The 17,906-nt window shown below is 42.1% G+C and overlaps 3 protein-coding genes across 5 annotated transcripts; 2 read left to right on the top strand and 1 right to left on the bottom strand.

Annotated features, from left to right (window-relative positions):
* Nucleotides 1-319: 319 nt before the first annotated feature.
* On the top strand, nucleotides 320-9,378 carry RB195_021021 (uncharacterized protein; the record flags this gene model as incomplete). 2 transcript variants are annotated; one of them, XM_064189651.1, is made up of 11 exons in its annotated part: nucleotides 320-376; nucleotides 4,731-4,859; nucleotides 4,918-5,064; nucleotides 5,120-5,208; nucleotides 5,665-5,776; nucleotides 5,855-6,031; nucleotides 7,298-7,417; nucleotides 7,477-7,551; nucleotides 7,635-7,703; nucleotides 9,057-9,167; nucleotides 9,223-9,378. In XM_064189651.1, 11 exons carry the CDS (start codon nucleotides 320-322, stop codon nucleotides 9,376-9,378), a joined length of 1,242 nt encoding a protein of 413 aa, XP_064045532.1. The 2 variants fall into 2 exon arrangements, with proteins under 2 accessions (XP_064045532.1, XP_064045533.1); XM_064189652.1 differs by lacking the exon at nucleotides 320-376 and adding an exon at nucleotides 4,154-4,270 and having other exon boundaries at nucleotides 5,674-5,776; nucleotides 7,307-7,417.
* Nucleotides 9,379-10,093: 715 nt separating this feature from the next.
* RB195_021020 (uncharacterized protein) lies at nucleotides 10,094-14,942 on the top strand (the record flags this gene model as incomplete). Its single annotated transcript, XM_013452805.2, has 8 exons — nucleotides 10,094-10,150; nucleotides 13,487-13,645; nucleotides 13,707-13,823; nucleotides 13,883-13,962; nucleotides 14,029-14,167; nucleotides 14,227-14,349; nucleotides 14,412-14,522; nucleotides 14,787-14,942. The coding sequence occupies 8 exons, from the start codon at nucleotides 10,094-10,096 to the stop codon at nucleotides 14,940-14,942; spliced, it is 942 nt and encodes a 313-aa protein (XP_013308259.2).
* Nucleotides 14,943-16,292: 1,350 nt separating this feature from the next.
* RB195_021019 (uncharacterized protein) lies at nucleotides 16,293-17,894 on the bottom strand (the record flags this gene model as incomplete). 2 transcript variants are annotated; one of them, XM_064189650.1, is made up of 3 exons in its annotated part: nucleotides 16,293-16,472; nucleotides 17,257-17,486; nucleotides 17,537-17,894. In XM_064189650.1, 3 exons carry the CDS (start codon nucleotides 17,892-17,894, stop codon nucleotides 16,293-16,295), a joined length of 768 nt encoding a protein of 255 aa, XP_064045530.1. The 2 variants fall into 2 exon arrangements, with proteins under 2 accessions (XP_064045530.1, XP_064045531.1); XM_064189649.1 differs by lacking the exons at nucleotides 16,293-16,472; nucleotides 17,257-17,486 and having other exon boundaries at nucleotides 17,499-17,894.
* Between the last annotated feature and the right edge of the window lie 12 nt (nucleotides 17,895-17,906).

Here is a 17,906-nt window from a genome sequence, read left to right as displayed (position 1 = left end):
CGAACATCATAGTATTTCTACAATAGCTACCACAGTTTGCGTTGGATTAGCGAATATTTCTAGGGCACAAGAACCGGTTCACGTGAGCTAAGTTTTGCGAGAGGGCTCAGCGTCGTAGTTTCCACGTACACACTAGCGCAAATATGCAGTGCAGTGCTGCTGCCATCGCACAAATAAAAACTACAAATAGAGGACGAATCAAGCGTGTGGTTGACTTTTATCCGGAATTATCGGCACAGCCATGTCAACGGCAGACCGGCCTGGGTCGGCGGCACATATTTAAAGGAAGGAGAACCATCGCATTCGTACTCCAGTAAGTATGCGTCTACCAGTCCTCGTCACTGCATTTTGTGTAGCGTTTGTGACCGCTAATTCGGTAACGACATTTCACTCTAATTATCTTGATATACTATCTGTAAAACGTTTGCAATGTACTTTCGAAATAATTTTGCGGTTGATTCAATGTTTATTATACTTATCGTAGTCGTCTGTAAAGCGATGCTCAGCCGACTTTCTGTTACCATAGTCTGGTCAAAACGACCTTATGTCTGGTGCTTTTGCGTCAGCGATTGTGTTAAGAGCGGCGCTGCAGAATTAGCGATTGCGATCGAGTTGGAGCGATCGCTACATAGCTCAACCCGGACTGCAGAGATGAGTAAAAGCGCACTTCAATCGCAGTCGCTTCCTCCATCGCGCCGCTACAAGTGCGACCGCTAGCGTAACTGCATCATCTTCCATTTTGCTTCGACCCGACTCTCTATATTTCTGATCCTGTTAAGGGCAAAGAGGAGCAAAGCGGCTCCATTTTTCTTAGTTTCATCCAACGTGCTTTGTTGAACGCGCAGGTGCTTGATATATAATACCAGTCTGGACGTTCGGTTAAAGCCGACATCAGACTTTTGTAATTCTCGCTTCGCTCGCTTTTGCTGATAAATGTATATTAAAGGTAGTAATGTTTTCTGTGAAATTAAACACGCAATTTTCCTAACGACGCTTTCTTGGTTTTTTTTTTTAATTTAGAAGCATCACCCCACGAATCTAGCGCAGGATGGATTTTCGTTGGACTATATCTATATCGGTATTACGGTGGATTACGAGTACAGGCAAATAATATAATACAATATCCCCTCATCTCTCCCTGCATCACTGTAAACAGACGGCTTTGGAATGCGGTTCCTTACGACGTCCTCTATCGCAACGCGCCACTCCTGCGCCCCGCCTTCTCCTACAATCCGTCGAATGAAATGAATTTCCCTTCGGGACGTCCGAATGGGTTTAGAATGGCTTTGCAATAGAGGACATTGTAAGACAACGTTCCGGAGCCCTCTGTTTACAGGGGTACAGGGAGAAATCAGTGGAACCACCCCTGTATTTATTATCTACGACACAAAATAGGTATACTCCAACGACAGTCCATACCACTCCACATTAATGGGGCGATGCCTTTGTGCATCGGTGAGATGATAATGGAAGGAAATGACGATTTCCTAGTTTACTTCCTAGTCTTCGCACTTAATTTACAATTGTGTTACTTTTCTGCAGAAGAAAAATTGGGAACATTTTTCAAATTATTTTTCTTCTCTTATTTTTTCAACAATGAGCACAGAATAATGTTTTAACATGAAAAAACCATAAAGCGGTCGCACTTGTAGCGGCGCGATGGAGGCATAAACCCTACCATCGTATTGATAAAAATAAAGATCAATGTCAGATCACGTAAACTGTTAGCCACTACTTGAGCAATCGTTTTTATGCGTGTTCTCAATTTCTGAAGGATGGGTCTAGTCGACATGAAGGAAACGTACAAGAGAGTATACGCACTGGAAGTACATATGAGTGAAACGCAACACACGCAGTTTACACAGCCAAGAAACGACTCACAACGTCTCATATACACCTTGAGAAATTCAATTGTAATTTTTGCGGTTTGTAACTCTGGCGCACCACTCCAACGCCGTTCCAAACAGCTTTATCGCTTTGCGGCGCCAGTACATCTACGCAGCGCCCCTGGACCTGTCTTACTGATTTATCTGGGAGTTTACATAAAACAATGAACACACGACTGAAGTACGGACACTTCGTAGTTGCCCGGTCCCACAGTTACTGATAAAAACACATAAACTTTTTCCTTCTGTTCTCATCTCAGAAGATTCAAGGGTATTCAAAGCACGTGCTATCATGAGCAATGTAGGCGAGCCTACTGATAGAATATCGTGGCTTTAAAACGTCATGCTTGCCCCGTTGCTAAGTATGTTCTCGTTATCCCATACCAACATGTCTTTTGAGCAATTTCAAAGAAAAACGAAGAAGGAAACAGAAACATCTTGAGTCTTTCGATGTCACTTCATACCAATGTCTCAAACAGCGGTGCAACGCAAGCCGTGTTCGAACTTCTCGTAGAACATCGAAACATTCTATACCTGCACGAGTTTTCCACAAGGCAGATTATGACGCTCCTGGATGAATGCGTAAAGTGCTCCATATTTCGCTGGTCCGGGACACCACTACAGACAGGTCAAGGGTTTGGTCATGGAACAAAGACTGGTTCCCACACTAGTCATTGCATTCATGTCCAAAATAGAATAACCCATCCTAGAACAAAAACCTTTCCTGTACCGTTGTTACATTGATGACTGTTGCATTATATGTCCCACTCAAGACGCGATGGACACTTGTTTCGAGCTTTTGAACCACCAAACCAATCCCCTTAAATACGGTCCACAGAAATATGTGGTAAATTGGCTGTCCTTCCTTAAAGGCATCACCCCACGATTCTGAGATGGTACGGATTTCAGCGGGATTATACGATAGATTATGGGGGGCCTTTAAACCCAAAAAACAAAGGGGACATGAAAAAAAAATAAAAAAAAAAAACCCCCAAAACACCCCCAAACCAAAAAAAAAAAAAAAAAAAAAAAAAAAAAAAAAAAAGGGAAAAAAAAAAAAAAAAAAAAAAAAAAAAAAAAAAAAATTAAAAAAAAAGAAAGATGCTTACCTTCTGTAACAGATGACCTGAGTAAGGCGATAAAGGCCAGTCTGGTTACGTGTGGTCTCCATGACCAAGTGATAGTTATGGAAGTATCTTCCACAATTCTCAAGAAGCAGTTAATCCGAAGCAGAATGTACGATTACAACTGCTTGACCCCAAACTGTGTAGGTTACCATTAGGTAATGCAGTCGACTGCATGGTTCTGGTGTAGTTTATTTAATTTCGTGCAAAACATGTAGTGAACAATATATTAGCGAAACAGGCCGACCTTTTTGTTTTTGTATTGAAGAACATCTAAATAAGATGAAACATTCAATGCTGGAACCCCTTTTGGGGCCCATCGCAGAAAATGTACTGAAAATGCTGCTTTCTGCATAGTTGCCTTGATCCTATCGTACGAACCCGAATTCCTGGCTCGCAGAATTTTGGAGGCGTTTTGGATAAACACTAAAAGTCCAAAAATGAATAGAAAGGAAGAGTGCATGGCCGTGATCAAGAAGATGACTCTGTATGAAGACCTTTGTTGGTTTTGATCTACGGGGTCATATGCGGGTCGCATCCTAATTAGTATTAGCGGAGCGATTTTATCACGCGAAGGTCCGCTAATATCACGGCAACGCGGCTATCTTTTGGTTTTGGTCTTAGATGTAGCATCTTACAGAATGATGACTTGTTCTGGATGAGGCATTTGGGAGGATACATTATGCAAAATGATCTGACTTTCGAGGCTCTGACGAAGGCGACGACGCCAAAACGTTCGCCGTAATAAAGTTTGTTCTAATAATAACAATCTTGGCTCTTGCTTCAATTTGACAATCGACAAATTCCGCTTTAGTGTTAGTAACGTATTATCTTATCTAATGCTTGACCTAAGAAGTCTTCATCAGTGAATTTAGAAGGTGATTCGACTTCTGTGAAATGCGTTCCTTCAGTGAGGTATAGTCGGAACAAAACGACTTAAAGCTCGGCGAAGTTGCATACGCGGTTGCGCTTCCCACTGCGCAGTTGGGCTTGAGGTGGGAGCTACAGTGCCAGTTACGGTTGCTGATCGAATGCAACTTTAGCTAGCGATGACTAGCGCTGACGAGGACAGTAAGCCCATATAAGGTTTCCTCTATTATCCCAAGCGTTTCGCTCCACCGGCCGCTTCGACTGTAACCGCCTATGCAACGGTATCGAGCTTCAAGTCGTTTCGAGTCGAATATGAAAGAGCGGAGGAAAGCATGGGAGGAAGTCGTAGACTGCTTCATCCTTCTTCAATGGATAGCATTGAATTACAAAGTTGCTCCCTAATTGCAAAACTTAACCTAAGGTAAACCATCATTGCAATATAAATTAGTGGAGTAGTGGAGTAAGATTTTTAGAGGTGCAGCAACGATTGAATAAGAAATAATGTCATTGCTAAAGAGCTGGGAAAAGGAGAGACTTGTGCATGCAACAATGGAAGAATCTCAGCATCCAGAACTCGGTTCTTAATGGTAAGAGTGGAGATGTGCGAAGCTGGGATCTTTCCGGAGTTCCGATACATTGCATATCGAGAATTCGTGTGGGCACCATGCAATACTTCCCCACTGTAACTCTGAGAAGACCGACGACACTCTATTTCCAACAGTACATCATGTTGTAGGTAATGGACAGGATGTCCGCAAAATTTTGACATATTTCAAGGCAATCGTCCTGAACATAAACATATTATTTTAGAACACGCAAAAGCGTGAAGGTTTAACGGCAGTCCTTTTAGATTCGCCAACGCAGATGTGGATGTACTCAACAACCACTCTGTTCGTGTCAAGCGTCGGTCGGTGCTCGACAGAGATGTCAATGTGATCAACCGAGACAGGTGAAATCATGTCAGTGCACTGCAAAGACGGTTAGTTAGAAAAATCGGTGATTTCATGTCCGCCACCGCTGATCTATCCCTCTTTCAGACAACTCAGTGTGCTCCTATGTGTCAAGCGAACTGTGTGAGTTCCTGTATCCAGCAACAACAACCGCCAGTGCAGTGCCAGCAGTCCTGCAACGCAAGTTGTCAGTCAGCTTGCAACGAACTCGTACAACTGCAGCCAATTCAACAGGTGATTCAAGTGTTACAACCAATTACAACTATTTTTATTAGAAACGTTATTGCAGCAGTCAACATCGTGCATAAAACAGTGTAACACAGGTTGTCAAGCAGCGCAATATCCTTCCACTTGTATGTTGACGTGCCAGGCGGGCTGGTAAGTCTCATCGCAAACAAGCGTAATCCGAAAAAAATGCAGTGTGCAAATAGCTGAATGTAGAACAAATAAAAGAAAACTGTTGACAAAACTTTGTGGTGCTATGTCTCCACGCAGTAAGGAATTGTTGCTCCTCACCTCTGCATCTAAAAGTCAATTTTTGAGACGCTTTTTAAGAGGCTTTATAAGCTCTAAGGAAATAACTTCAAAGAAGTTGCGTACGTACGAGGGAAAAGGCAGGTGAACTCGTTTTGGCTGCAAACATTGAAACTTTACAAATTCCACACGAATCAATCAAATTAAGAGCAAAAGGAGACAAAAAAGTAGAACTTGGGCTTTCTAGAACTTTGGAACTGTGATCAAATGATTCTTGGATAGGTGTTAACAATTTCACATGGTGTAGATGCTGTCTTGCTTTTTCTTTTTAATTCATAAGATAGTTGTATTGTCTTACAGCACTTTCAGTGACAAGTATACTCAGCAAATGTACAGCACTTCTGGTTACATCCCCACCACAACTGTGGCTCCGTTCAATTACGCAACGACTTTCCAGCCAATCACAACAACGGTAATCTCTTTAAAGAATCCCATGATTCAATAATTGCGTTGCCGACTAACCGTGTATAACTGCATATGTGCTCTGCAGACTCAGATGTATCAGCCGTACTACGAGGAGCAAAATCCATGTCAGCAGTGCATGGGCGCATGTATGAACGAGTGCAGCGGGGCAGGTCAGTCGCCACAGCAATGCCAACAGTTCTGCGATCAGAATTGTGCATCGGCCTGCGGGCAATCACAGACACTGCAGACTACACTCGACCCGGTATTTGCATTTAAAATACCTTGTACGTGTAAAAAGACGGAAAGTATGTAGAACGAACACCAATTCGCGTGCGAGTAATGCCGATACGATTGCTAGAATCATTCCTAATCTCTCCACATCTCCGATCGCCTTTTTACAACCGTCATCTGTCACGGTTCTACCCAACTTTTTTGAATCTCACCCACATGGAAAAAACTTTTTTCTCCCTTGTGATGATTTCTAAAAGAAGGTGAATGTTTTAACCAATATCTCAACCAATATTTTTTAAATTTTCTAACTTTTCTCTAATCTTCACAAGCTGCTTTATATCAAGTAAGATTTGTCAGTGATAAACGCGAGTGAATATAATGGCTCAAGGGAGACCTATAATCTGTACGTCATTTTGGATTACTGCAAGACCCTCCTACTCTTTATTGCATTGTGTCATGAATGAATATGAAAAATAGGTGTTCTTTTGCAACTCGGGTTTGGGATCTGAGAGGATATTTTCTCTCACTGCAGTTATACAAAAGTGTGGACGTTTATAACTCGAAAACGTTGGTAGAAATAAGATGTCGCAACTATTATTTTCTTAAACACGTCAAATTCCGATTCACTCTTCAGCATGTGCTTATATATTTATAACCAGCTTGTTCTAGCTGGAGGTAAGAAGCTTGAAATTTTCTATTACAGAGAAGCGAGAGTGAATTGCTTTGCTACTTGTTCTCCTCCTAAGCCAATAAGACCATAATATTGAACCCTAATGATTCCTGCAAGGTTGAGATTTAATGAAGATTAATTGAAATGTGACATTGCGAAAGTGAAAAGAGATATCTACTGTAAGATTATGATTTTTAGTTTCATCTATTTTGAGATGTGCACGGAACCATTCTATATAAGAAAAAATTAAGTTTGCTCTAGGACAAAATCATCTCTCTTTTCTTGCCGGCGATTTAAGACCGCGGGTGCAAAATATGCTTCCCCTTTAAGAGACCACAAAGTTTCCTTTTTCGTTGTGGGTGACAAACCTAGGTTTTGACTATTCTATTTGAGTAACTGAATTTTCACAGCAATTACAAGAACGTTACGCTATTGAAATCAGTTCAGCCCATCCATGCTCATTCATACTCTTCTCGGTTTAGCGATACGGGGACATTTGTAGCAGTTCTTGGGTGCAGAGAGAGCGGACTTTCTCTGTAACGTCGAACTTCTCTAACGAAATCTGAGAAGCGACCACTTTATGGATTTCCAGAATTACTAAGCAAAGAGCGGAACCACAGTTTTCAGTACTCACAGGATCAGTGCAACCAGTGTCGGCAAACATGCATGCAGGCATGCGACCAGCAGAATGGGCAGAACTGTGAACAGCAATGCAATCTGCAGTGCCAGACGGTCTGCCGGAATGTGGTAAAATATCACTGAATATCACTCTCTTCGCACAGAATCAATGAAGAAATGATTTGCAGCTGTCCCAAACGCAACAGTGTACGTCCGCCTGTCAGCCAGCCTGTGCTACTTCCTGTGTTCACTCGCACTCGGTGGTCAGCTTGGACAGAGTTTTTGGTTGTCTCACAGAGACGTCAGATTGCCTCTTTGTCTTAAGCCTAATTTTATGCGGTTTCAGCAACAAGGCTGCGTTTCTTCTTGCCAACCCGAATGTACGACAAATTGCGTACAACAACAGAACAGTATGGTGGGTGGTTCCATTGATATTACTACATCCACGCAGTCTACTTGTTTCATGCAGAACGCCATCGTTAAACGGAAGCTTAAAGGAGTTTGTGAACTAGTCTAGAGCGTTCTTCTCTTTGAAGACAGATTGAATGCAGTTAAATTTTGTTAATATTAATGTCTCGAAAAGAATGAGCTAATTAGAGACGACAAAGGTGCTCAAAAGGCACAACATATGATGAAAACGCTGTAAAAAAAACCTAGATAAAACTGATTCCAGAAATGAAGAGTAAGACATCTTAGGCCGGTTTTAAGATTTGCATTGTCGTGGAGGATATCGAATGAAAAATGAAAAGTTCTAAGAAAAACGAACAGGCATGTGAGATCATGGCAAAAAATAAAAAGGGAACCGAAAAACTCTGGAACGATGGAAGGAACTTGTTGAAAACGGTAAGAGGAGCAACACTGCCAGACATACTGTTAATTAATTCGCAGTAGTTTTTACCTTCAAGAAAAAGGAAAGAAATGTACACATCAAAATTCTCAATTTTGAAGCGCGAAGACAAAGACAGTCAAGCGCTGTTTTCGAATATTACTCCTGTTTCATATCTAAACCTGACATCAGATTTGTGGTGTTCGCTTTACTGCCCTCTAATGACGAGTAAACGTTTAGCAGCTTAATGTATGGGCCAATTTCTGTCTATTTCTGTAAGGAATCAAAATTGTTGTAGGGTCATGTATTTGCACTAAACAGATGACCAATACAGCCATAGATCTTTTACTTCGTCCAAGGCTACAGCGTTGTTGCTTTTTCCATGAACCTGAAAAACCGAGGGCATGTGAAATTTGCTCCCCTCAAAACCTATGTAATGCCCTCTACACAGCCGTACAGCTGTGTAGATGTTAGCAGGCCACCAGTTGTTGAAGTTACCCGCTTACATCAGCACTAATAGTAGCGATTATTACTTGTGAACGCCAGTGTCACATATAAGAACACAGAGCAAAGTTTCCTTTCAGCCTCTCTATTTTTTGGATGATACGAATACCGCACTGCAAGCCGCAAATAGAGCAGAAATCTAAGGAAGACTCATCACCATATTATAGACTTAATTATGGTATCAATGCATGGTTTATGAATTTGTCATTTGTCAAGAGTTTGACATCCTCAGCCAACAGTGCCTGTAATCAGCAACGCATGATGAAGGATGCGCAACTCCCCACGTCTGACTCTGTTCCAATCTGCAACTATCATTCTTCGTGTAGCCGAGATATGCTGCGCTTGGAATAATCGGCTTAATTTTTATAAATTGGATGATCACAGAATTCCAATTAAACGAAGAACTTGTGTGCCTTGGTTACTAAAAACTGTTTGTAGCGTCAACCAGAGGTCGTCTTAACAGTAAGAGTACCGATCTCCGCCTCCTCACCCCAGTGCCAGCAGCAGTGTGAGCAGACCTGCAATATGCAGTGTGTACAGGAAAATCAGGTACTCAGTGTAAACGTTTAGGCGCCCGATTACCAGTAAGCTTCAACTATTTCAGGCGTCGCAGTGCTCACCTGCGTGCGCTAAGTCGTGCGCCAACTCGTGTCAGACTACGGCTGTTGTTTGTCAACAGCAGAAAAATTCGCAATGCATTTGCCCAACCAACTACAATCCATGTGGCAGGTGGTTGTGCTGCCGTCATAAGAAAGAATAGTCGCTTCTCGGTTAAGATCCTGTCTGATGGGTATTTGTATATTTGTTTCGAGGTTCCATAAACATCTTGGTATTCGTTCTTTGAGCGATGTAGTGTAAACTAAACAAGTTCATTTATATTGCAGTGCTCGTGATGTTTCTCTATTTCTAGACCAAATCAGCAATCCTTCGGCGATAGCATTGCACACATCTCAAAACGTCTTTTTTTCTGTGTTGTGATTAAGACTTGAAAACATCCCAGATTTGAAGGACGTAGTGGTATTTAGAAAATCACAAATGTTTTGTTCATATTTGTCTGAAATTCACTGTGCTGAAATTCGGATTACTTTGGATTATTCGATCTATAGATTTTCATATGAAGAGTTTCCAAAATTTCATACATGCATGGTAGAGATTGGACATTGTTGGACGAGAAAACTCTCAGTGCGCAGTGAAAACGCTGTTGGCGTATTTCACGTTTGAAAGGACGTAGCTATGTTTCATCGAACTGACGGAAATGAGAACAAAGATATTAGCCGTATTAGGAAAAGTGTGGTGTTGCTGCAGCTACTTGCTCGAATGATGTTCGTTAAGTGTTTCGATTTTTTATCAGTGAGTGAGTGTGGACGGAAACATGTCCTTCCGTTATCCCACAATAGAACCGGACTTTGTGACACGCACTCCTTGACCAAGCGAGCATTTAAACTGCGCTGATCACAACTCATTCACATTGCAACATGCAGCAGCTCCTTGTAATCGCACTTCTATTGATTGTCGTCGTCGCCGATGAACAGGTAAAATGTCGTTATAGGTACCGGACAGCCTGCTATTGTCTGCCTTTCGCTTACAAAATTTGTTGTTCATACAGCTTTAACCCAGCACTCGCAAAAAGCGGAAATTTTTTTATTATCATTCAACTGTCATGCGTCTGATGACACCTTAAATTAAAGAAAAGAATTCTGATTAGAAGTAGCTTTTTTCTTTTGTCTTGTAAATATCTTGCTAATCAGACCCTTACTTTAAACGAGCAAACAAGTAAATTTCTGTCCTAGTCGTTGTTGATTGTAAGTAGGATTCAAAAACGTCGACTAGCTTATGTACTTTTCTTCAGTAACATCTGCTTTTTGCTGCTCCATTTTCGAATTCAAAGTAGTCGTGGAATTTATCGTTTAGCAGTGGTGAAGGAAAGTCGACCGATTGGTACTGTACTCCACACAAACGCACATCGAAAACTTCTTTTACGAACGTACTACTTGCGCTGCTTCCGGATGACGACACTAGGAACGATGCCTCGGACAAATTGCAGTCTAAGTCATCCTTGAAAGGAAAGAAAGAGGCTTTGAAAGTGGGAGCGGAAAATTGGCAGTATACTCCTCCCTCAGTCATATTTTAATGATTTATTGCTAATGGTTCTCTCGGTAACCTCAATCTCTTAATTAGCAAGCGTTTTCGTAGGTTTATTTAGCTCGTTCGAATCCAAGCTGCACTTAACTGATAGTTTTACTGCGAATGCCTATTTTTATTGCAAGCTTTAAAATAATTATACCAAGAAAGCAGATAAGTAGCTGTAGTTCAGCAAGATCAAACTAACTTAAATCAACTTTTTCGGTCAAGCGCTCATTCGCAAGTTGCTTTTAGATCAAACATTTGTAAATATAATACTTCTCAGTAAACCATCAATATGAAACGAATTACATTCTTGAAAGAAAAAAGACGTTCTGTGCCTAAACATTAGTCTGAAAATAGTACGATACATCAAAATTAATATTTATAAAAATCACTCAGCTCGTCATAAGTGAGTCTTAGCTAAACTACTCAATATTTTGTTTTTGTTTTCATTTTTTTGCCAACTGAAAATTCAGGTTGTTTTTATGAGATCTATTTCAATGAATGATGAGCTAATGGTATGTAATCAGAAGCAAGCTTGGTAAAAATAGTTAACCAAAAAACAATGTGGACAAGGCACCCCTTTTGTATATCCTCTGTAAAAATACAGAAGGAGTTGGGAAAGTGTATAGAAGACATCAACTCGTGACAGGAATTCTGACAATGCTGAAGTGAGGTCGCAAAATTTCCTCACTTGTTTACGTTGGCCGCTTTTTCATATTCAGCGCTCTTTAGTGAAAGTGCTAGTTCTCATTGGAATTGCAAGGAATACAGAACAGTCCAACAGTTTGCGATGAATACATTATTTATATTTTCTACTTCATTTAAAAAATCTGATATGTTGAATTTTGATGCTAAGGAATTGAATGACTCATTTTCCAAAGTTTTTATGAGATTTCCGCGCAATATTTGCAATTTGAAACTCCTGCACCCAGACAAACAAATAAGTAAACATTTGCTAGAAAAAAGTGTCGTCTAGTTCGCTTTCTATTTAAAGGGACGTCAAGAAAATGTCACTAAAACAGAGGAGATATGAGAAAAGTTTTGGTCGAATTCACAACTTTCACTAAACAAGCTATCATATTTTTTGAGGGCTAAAGGACACCTAGCTACAAATGCTGGCAAGTTTAACGCAGCAGGATCTGACGCGTATGTTTTTCGCGTAGAGTTTAGAGAACTATGGGATCGACTTTGAAGCAGCATCCGCGGAAATTTTCGACGTCAAGATCACTCTAAAACATGGTGGAAACCATTTTATAGTCAAGGGTCGGAAAATGCGACTCCTTCTACAACTAAAAAGTTATCAATGGAGTGATCGCAACAAAGACCCATTAGATCTGCGAAAGTAAATGCGTCAGAACGTCTTGCACTCCTTTACGAACGCTTTCTTGTCAGACGCGATTTTCGAGTAGTCATTCGTTCAGCGAGACTCCAAAGTGTTTTTTCAACTGCTCTCCAATGGATGTGCGTTTCTCCTGTAAACATTTTTAGCATTGCAACCTCACGGCGCAAGACCCTGTTCCTTGTGAGTGTGCAATCGTGATGGTTGCCAAATTTCCAAAATACGTTCTGGCCCTCAGTTTGTGAAATCAGCATTCCTGCTGGTTCTAGTCACTCTCGTTATTACTGATCACTCTTTGCTTTCTGACTTGTCGGCAATGATAAACGCGAGTTTTCGCTGTGATTCTTGTGAGCGACGCATAGGCTCTGACTTGATGGTGCATGGATCTATGTTACAGCCCAAATAATGTAATGGTCGCTCCAGTATTTTGAATCATCCAGTTCGAATAGCTTAGTTAGCTATCTCTTGCCTTTATTTCCACTTCCCTACTCTTAAAGGCATCACCCCACGAACCTGAGGTGGTGCAAATTTCAGGTGGAGTATTCGTATACGGGATGGGAGATTATGGAGAGGGGGGTGATTCCGTTCATTTCTTCCTAATTGCCGTAAAAAAACGGCCCGCAAGATGAGGCGCCGCACAAGGCTGGCGCTCTTCACTCGAACTCCTTGTAGAAAATAATGCGCCAGAACGAATGAAGCCGTATCTTCCGGGCCGTTTTTTACGGCAATTAGGAAGAAATGGACGGAATCACCCCCTCCCCCTCTCCATAGTCTCTCATCCCGTACACGAATACTCCACCTGCAATCCGTACCACCTCAGATTCGTGGAGTGATGCCTTTAAGTAGTGACTGCTAATGCCTTCTCTAACATCCGATTCTTCTGCTTTTATATTGACTAATCAATACTTATTTAGTGAGTGTACTGTACATTCATAATCTTAATGTTTGCCTTCGATTTTTGTGTCGAATACAAGGAAGGCTACTATTCTGATGTTCTTTTTTGCTATTGTAAAAGAAAAAAGCCAACGAATACTATAAAATATGGAATTCTGAAGATATTTCTATCTGTACTTACACTTTCAAAAAGAATTCATATCTTGGAGTAGTGCAGATGACGAGGAAATACGGAAACGTGTATGTTGACAATAACGCTATTCCGCGGGATAGTACACTCAAATTTCCTGCCAAATTTTAATGCTCGATAGTTCTCACTTTGTTTTGCTTTGTCGTTCAATAATCATGTAACTACTTTCGCTGTTCAAGTTAGAATAATGTAAGCAGGCGAAGCGTCGGTGCGTTAATACAACCCCACAAGAACGCGACTTGTGACTTTAGACAATGGCGCCATTCAGACTTTCACTCTAGTTTCGCTGAACACAAATTTTCGACAATTACACTTCAGAATACTACTTTCCATCAACTTTCTCCATCCGTTTGCTCTTGCGCTCCACCTGCAGCGCTGCCCACCTGCAGCTGCGCACAAGCTATTGAGCCATCGTGTAAATGCACTGTCGCACCACTTCCTCCGACAAATAACTGCGCATGCATTATGCAAGCACAGGTAACATGTACTAATCCTACGATGTTCCTTATTTCTTCTACCAAAAAGACCCCTCACACAGGCTACCCAGTGCCAACCTGTGTGCAATATGAATTGTATCGACACTTGCCAGCATCCGCAGCAGTGTTCAGAGCTCTGCAGTAGTTCTTGTCGAAACGCTTGCCAACCTATTACACAGGTAAGAACAATACTGTAAATCATGTCGCGTTACATCACAGTAATTACAATACACCACAGAATGCCTGCTACTCTCAGTGCCTGCTGTCCTGCCAACCAGAACGGTTGCCAACTTGCGACCAGGCATGCCAAAATAGTTGGTTCGTTGGCACTTTTTTCAATCAAACTTTTTACGTAGTGATAAGTGCATTGAAAATGGATTTTAGCATTACTGACGACGAATATGCACGTAAATTGATTCATCAGTTGACTTACAATACGCCAGGCATGTTGCCTAGGACAGTATCCGCTCCAATCGTTACTCCTCCAGCAAGCTTGTCTGCCGCTACTACTTCACCCATTCAGGTAATAACTTTGAAACAGGGACCGTAATCTTTCTCCTGAGTAAGATCAACTTACATCAGAGTCATTGTCGTCAATGTCAGTCATCTTGTGGCCAGACTTGTCAGAAACAAGTTTCTGTCCCCGCTCCCGTCTGCGAGCAGCAGTGCCAGCAAATCTGCATGCCTGTCTGTAAAGTAGCTCCAGTAAGCTGTCATGTTGTGCTACACAGATGATCCCATCTGAGTTTGAGTTCTCTTCAATTTAGGCTCCAGCGCCAGAAATCAAAGTGACGGTGCAGGAATCGGCTCTGAAAAGCGTGAACTGCCAACCAAGCTGTGAGAATGCATGTAATGCACAATGTGTGCACCTCAGCGAAGTAAATCACACCTAACATTGAAAGTTAATATACAAAAATACTGCGCAGTTTTACTTCATTATTTGGTATATGCACTTCTAAATGCTTGGCCCAGCATACTAAAACTACAAAACACAAAACCTTAGAGACCTTTCTCAGACTCTAAAATTATGAAACACTTAATAGAGTTGAGTACATGGACTTCAAAGCACTTTTCTCTCATATTCTTGCAGGAGAAGTTTTGACGATAACGTCAGCGAAGATCCCCCAAAATCATTATTTCAGAGTCCGAACATATGTGGTGCAGCTTGCACACAATCCTGTGCTAAAACATGCGCACCAGTTGTTGTGAACTGTCTTCCTCCTCTCACCACTGGGACATGCTCCTGCCCGGAAGCTTACAGGCCGTGCGCTGGCAAAACGAAATGCTGCAGACAATGAGCCTTCAAAAACGAGAACACTTCATTTAATCATATCTGGATATGAGTATTTCGTAATATAATTGTCCTGTTGTGGTCTCCTGGCAGTGTACTTTGCAATCAATTTTGTTTCTTTCCACAGTCAAAACAAAACAGTACCAAACTCTGCGAAGAACTGAAATACTGGAAGTGTTACCAGCAGACCGTTGTTGAGTACATGTTTAACTCTCTAATACGATGGACAGGAATTAAATCAGTCTTATGTTTCACATACACTATATGCTAAGGAGAGATAGGGGTATGACTCTGTCACTGATAAAAGTGGGCGATCGGCTGTAAAGTTTATGGAATGGATAGCTAGCTAGAAAAAGCAGACACTCCGCTAACAGACAGCAGGTGTCTCAACTGACTATTGAGAGATTACTTGGATACTTAGATGGCCTGTCTTCACTGAACTTGCAGCCTCAGCGTCTTTTCTATTTCTCGCCATCGTCAACCAAGATGTTCTCAATTTCCGCGAGTGACGTTGACAAGGTCTTGAGTCATATCCAGCTGAGCTCTCAGCTCCATCCGTGTAGCAAGCACATCACACCATCTTGTTGAAATCCTCCCTCGATAGCGTTTAGGACCTCTTGGAATCAACTCTAGGGTTCTTTTATTCCTCTAACGCCGATTCTTCTCATGATGTGATCAGCCTATCGATGCTTTACTCTCGATAGATCTTCTGCTGGGTCGCGAAGATGGCACATTCCTCTTAAGTCGGAGCTGCGAAGACTGACTAGGTGTTGTGCGCCGGTTAAACTTCAGAAGATATCCCTAAAGGTCTCCGTGGGTGGGGAGTAGCTTCCTAGACGTGGCAGCAATGTCTGTCCCTTCTCTGCTGCGTAACAGAGCACAAGAAGAACTATGAATTCGAATAGATGACCATCGAGATCTTGGTCCTTTAGTTGGTCCGTAGCTTCATTGAAAGGTGCGAATGCTGCTCACTGCTCTCCTCCCTCTATTCAGTTCCTCCTTCAAAACGTACTCCTTCAACCTCGCAGTAGATGTTCTTCATGAACTGCGTCTTCCTTCGGCTCATTCGGAACCTTATTTTTTTTCCCTGCTTCGTTTAATTTCTTAAGCATCGTCACTATTACTTTTTGAAAATGAACGACGTTGCCCGCAAAACGAAGGCTCGAGAGGAATCTTTTGACAATGCGTATGCCCTTTTATTCCCGAGCAAGTGATTTCATTATCAATTGTAATCTAGCCGTGAACAGTTCCGGCGAAAGTATCGCCTCTTGGTGCCCCTTTCCAATAAGTATATTGAGTAGGCAGTGGAAGATATTTGTATTTGTGGTGCGTCGATCGTAGCAATTGGCTAATGTCCTCATGACTCGTCCGCACCTCGATCGACCAGCGCTGACAGTATTGCATTCGTTTCTACGCTGTTGAAGGCTTTTTCATAGTCGACGAAGTTTAGAACAAGGGTCAGGCGGTATTTACCGCAAAACTCTAACATCCAGAACTCATCCAGACCCTCGACAAGGTCTGGATGTGATCCATGCAGCTGGAGCCTTGAGATTGGGCTCCATCCAGCATCCCATATACGGGAACGACATTGGTGAATATTTTGTAAAAGACTTCTAGCTAACATATCATGAGGTAGTTCCGAAAGTCTTCTCGGCCACCTTTCTTATGGATAAGAACGGCTCGTGAGTTTTTTTCAGGTTGGTCTGGTATCCTTTTTTCTGAAGATAGGACGTGAGGTGCGCCACTAGAATTACATGAAGCGCTTGTGCACCAGCCTGAGGCAGGTCTGATGATATAAAAAGTCAGGCGTGAAAGCTGTGCCAACTTTCATGCTCTTGATAGCGACTCGCAATTCAGAAGGAAGAATCCGTGGTGGAGCTCCACCAGTAGGGACAGGATTGACAGAGGAGTTGTTGAACGGAAGAGGTTCGAGTAAATCCTCTTGATGATTTCCATGTCATGACGAAAAGAGGCGCGGATTCTTCGCTCAGCAAGGCTGTTATAAATGTTATAATCGCGGAGGTCCCTGCGGCACTTCTTCAGACTGGTTCTTCCTTGCGCTGCCTCCAGAATCTTTTTCTGCCTCTATTTCAAAAGATCCTCCTGCAACGCTCCTCTTCAGCTAGAGTACTAACCCTTCAATGTGCGATTCATTCAGATCAAGCCTCAAACTCCTTCTTCTTTCCAACAACTGTTTGGTGATTTTTGAAATTTATTTCAAGTTGTCGTGTGTGACTCCGAGGCACCTTGAAGACAGGCTCGTATTCCTTTGAGCAGCAGCTCGTATTCTAGGTTTGGATCCTCCTCGATGAGCCCGTCACCTTTGACAAGGAGTCCTCGAGTATGCAATCAGCGTATACGGCTTCTTTCCTCCGTTCCGGATAGCAGATGTTCTTCTCCATTGGAGAAGAACCACTACAAAAGAGTGGTGCTGCCGAGACGTCAAGTAGACACCATCTCTGGTTGGTGAGTATGTGGTCGATCTCAGCAAGAGTCGAGGCGAACAGCAGAAAACCATCCGGCGAGACGATTGCCGTTTTTATTCCGGCTCCTTAGTCCAAACTTACAAATCCTGTATTCTTCTTCTGTTGCCTTTCCTACTTTTCCGTTGAAGATCACGACAAGGGTGTTGTAGAAGGACTTTTTGTTGCAGATCACTTCTCATCACCATCCAGCTTCTTGGAGAACGCATCAAATCCGGTATCATCAGCTGTTGATGTTGGCGAGTAGCAGTTGATGATTTTGATGGATTTTTGGCGCAAAGGGTGAAGGCAAGAATGGCTAGACGGGGTAACAGGATCTCGTAAGAATCGACAAGATGGATTACAGATAAGTGCACGACAAAACCAACGCCACTTGCATTTTGCGAAGGAAACGTTTTTCCACGAATGACGAGTGTACCGTCATCCGTCTGTCGTATATCGCTTCTTCTAATCTTGATCTTTTGCAGAGCAATCATGTGGTACTTGAT

Source organism: Necator americanus, chromosome II (assembly GCF_031761385.1).
Source record: "Necator americanus strain Aroian chromosome II, whole genome shotgun sequence".
NCBI classification, from domain to species: domain Eukaryota; kingdom Metazoa; phylum Nematoda; class Chromadorea; order Rhabditida; family Ancylostomatidae; genus Necator; species Necator americanus.
Note: the sequence above shows the minus strand (reverse complement) of the source record. Positions and strands in the feature narration are given on the sequence as shown.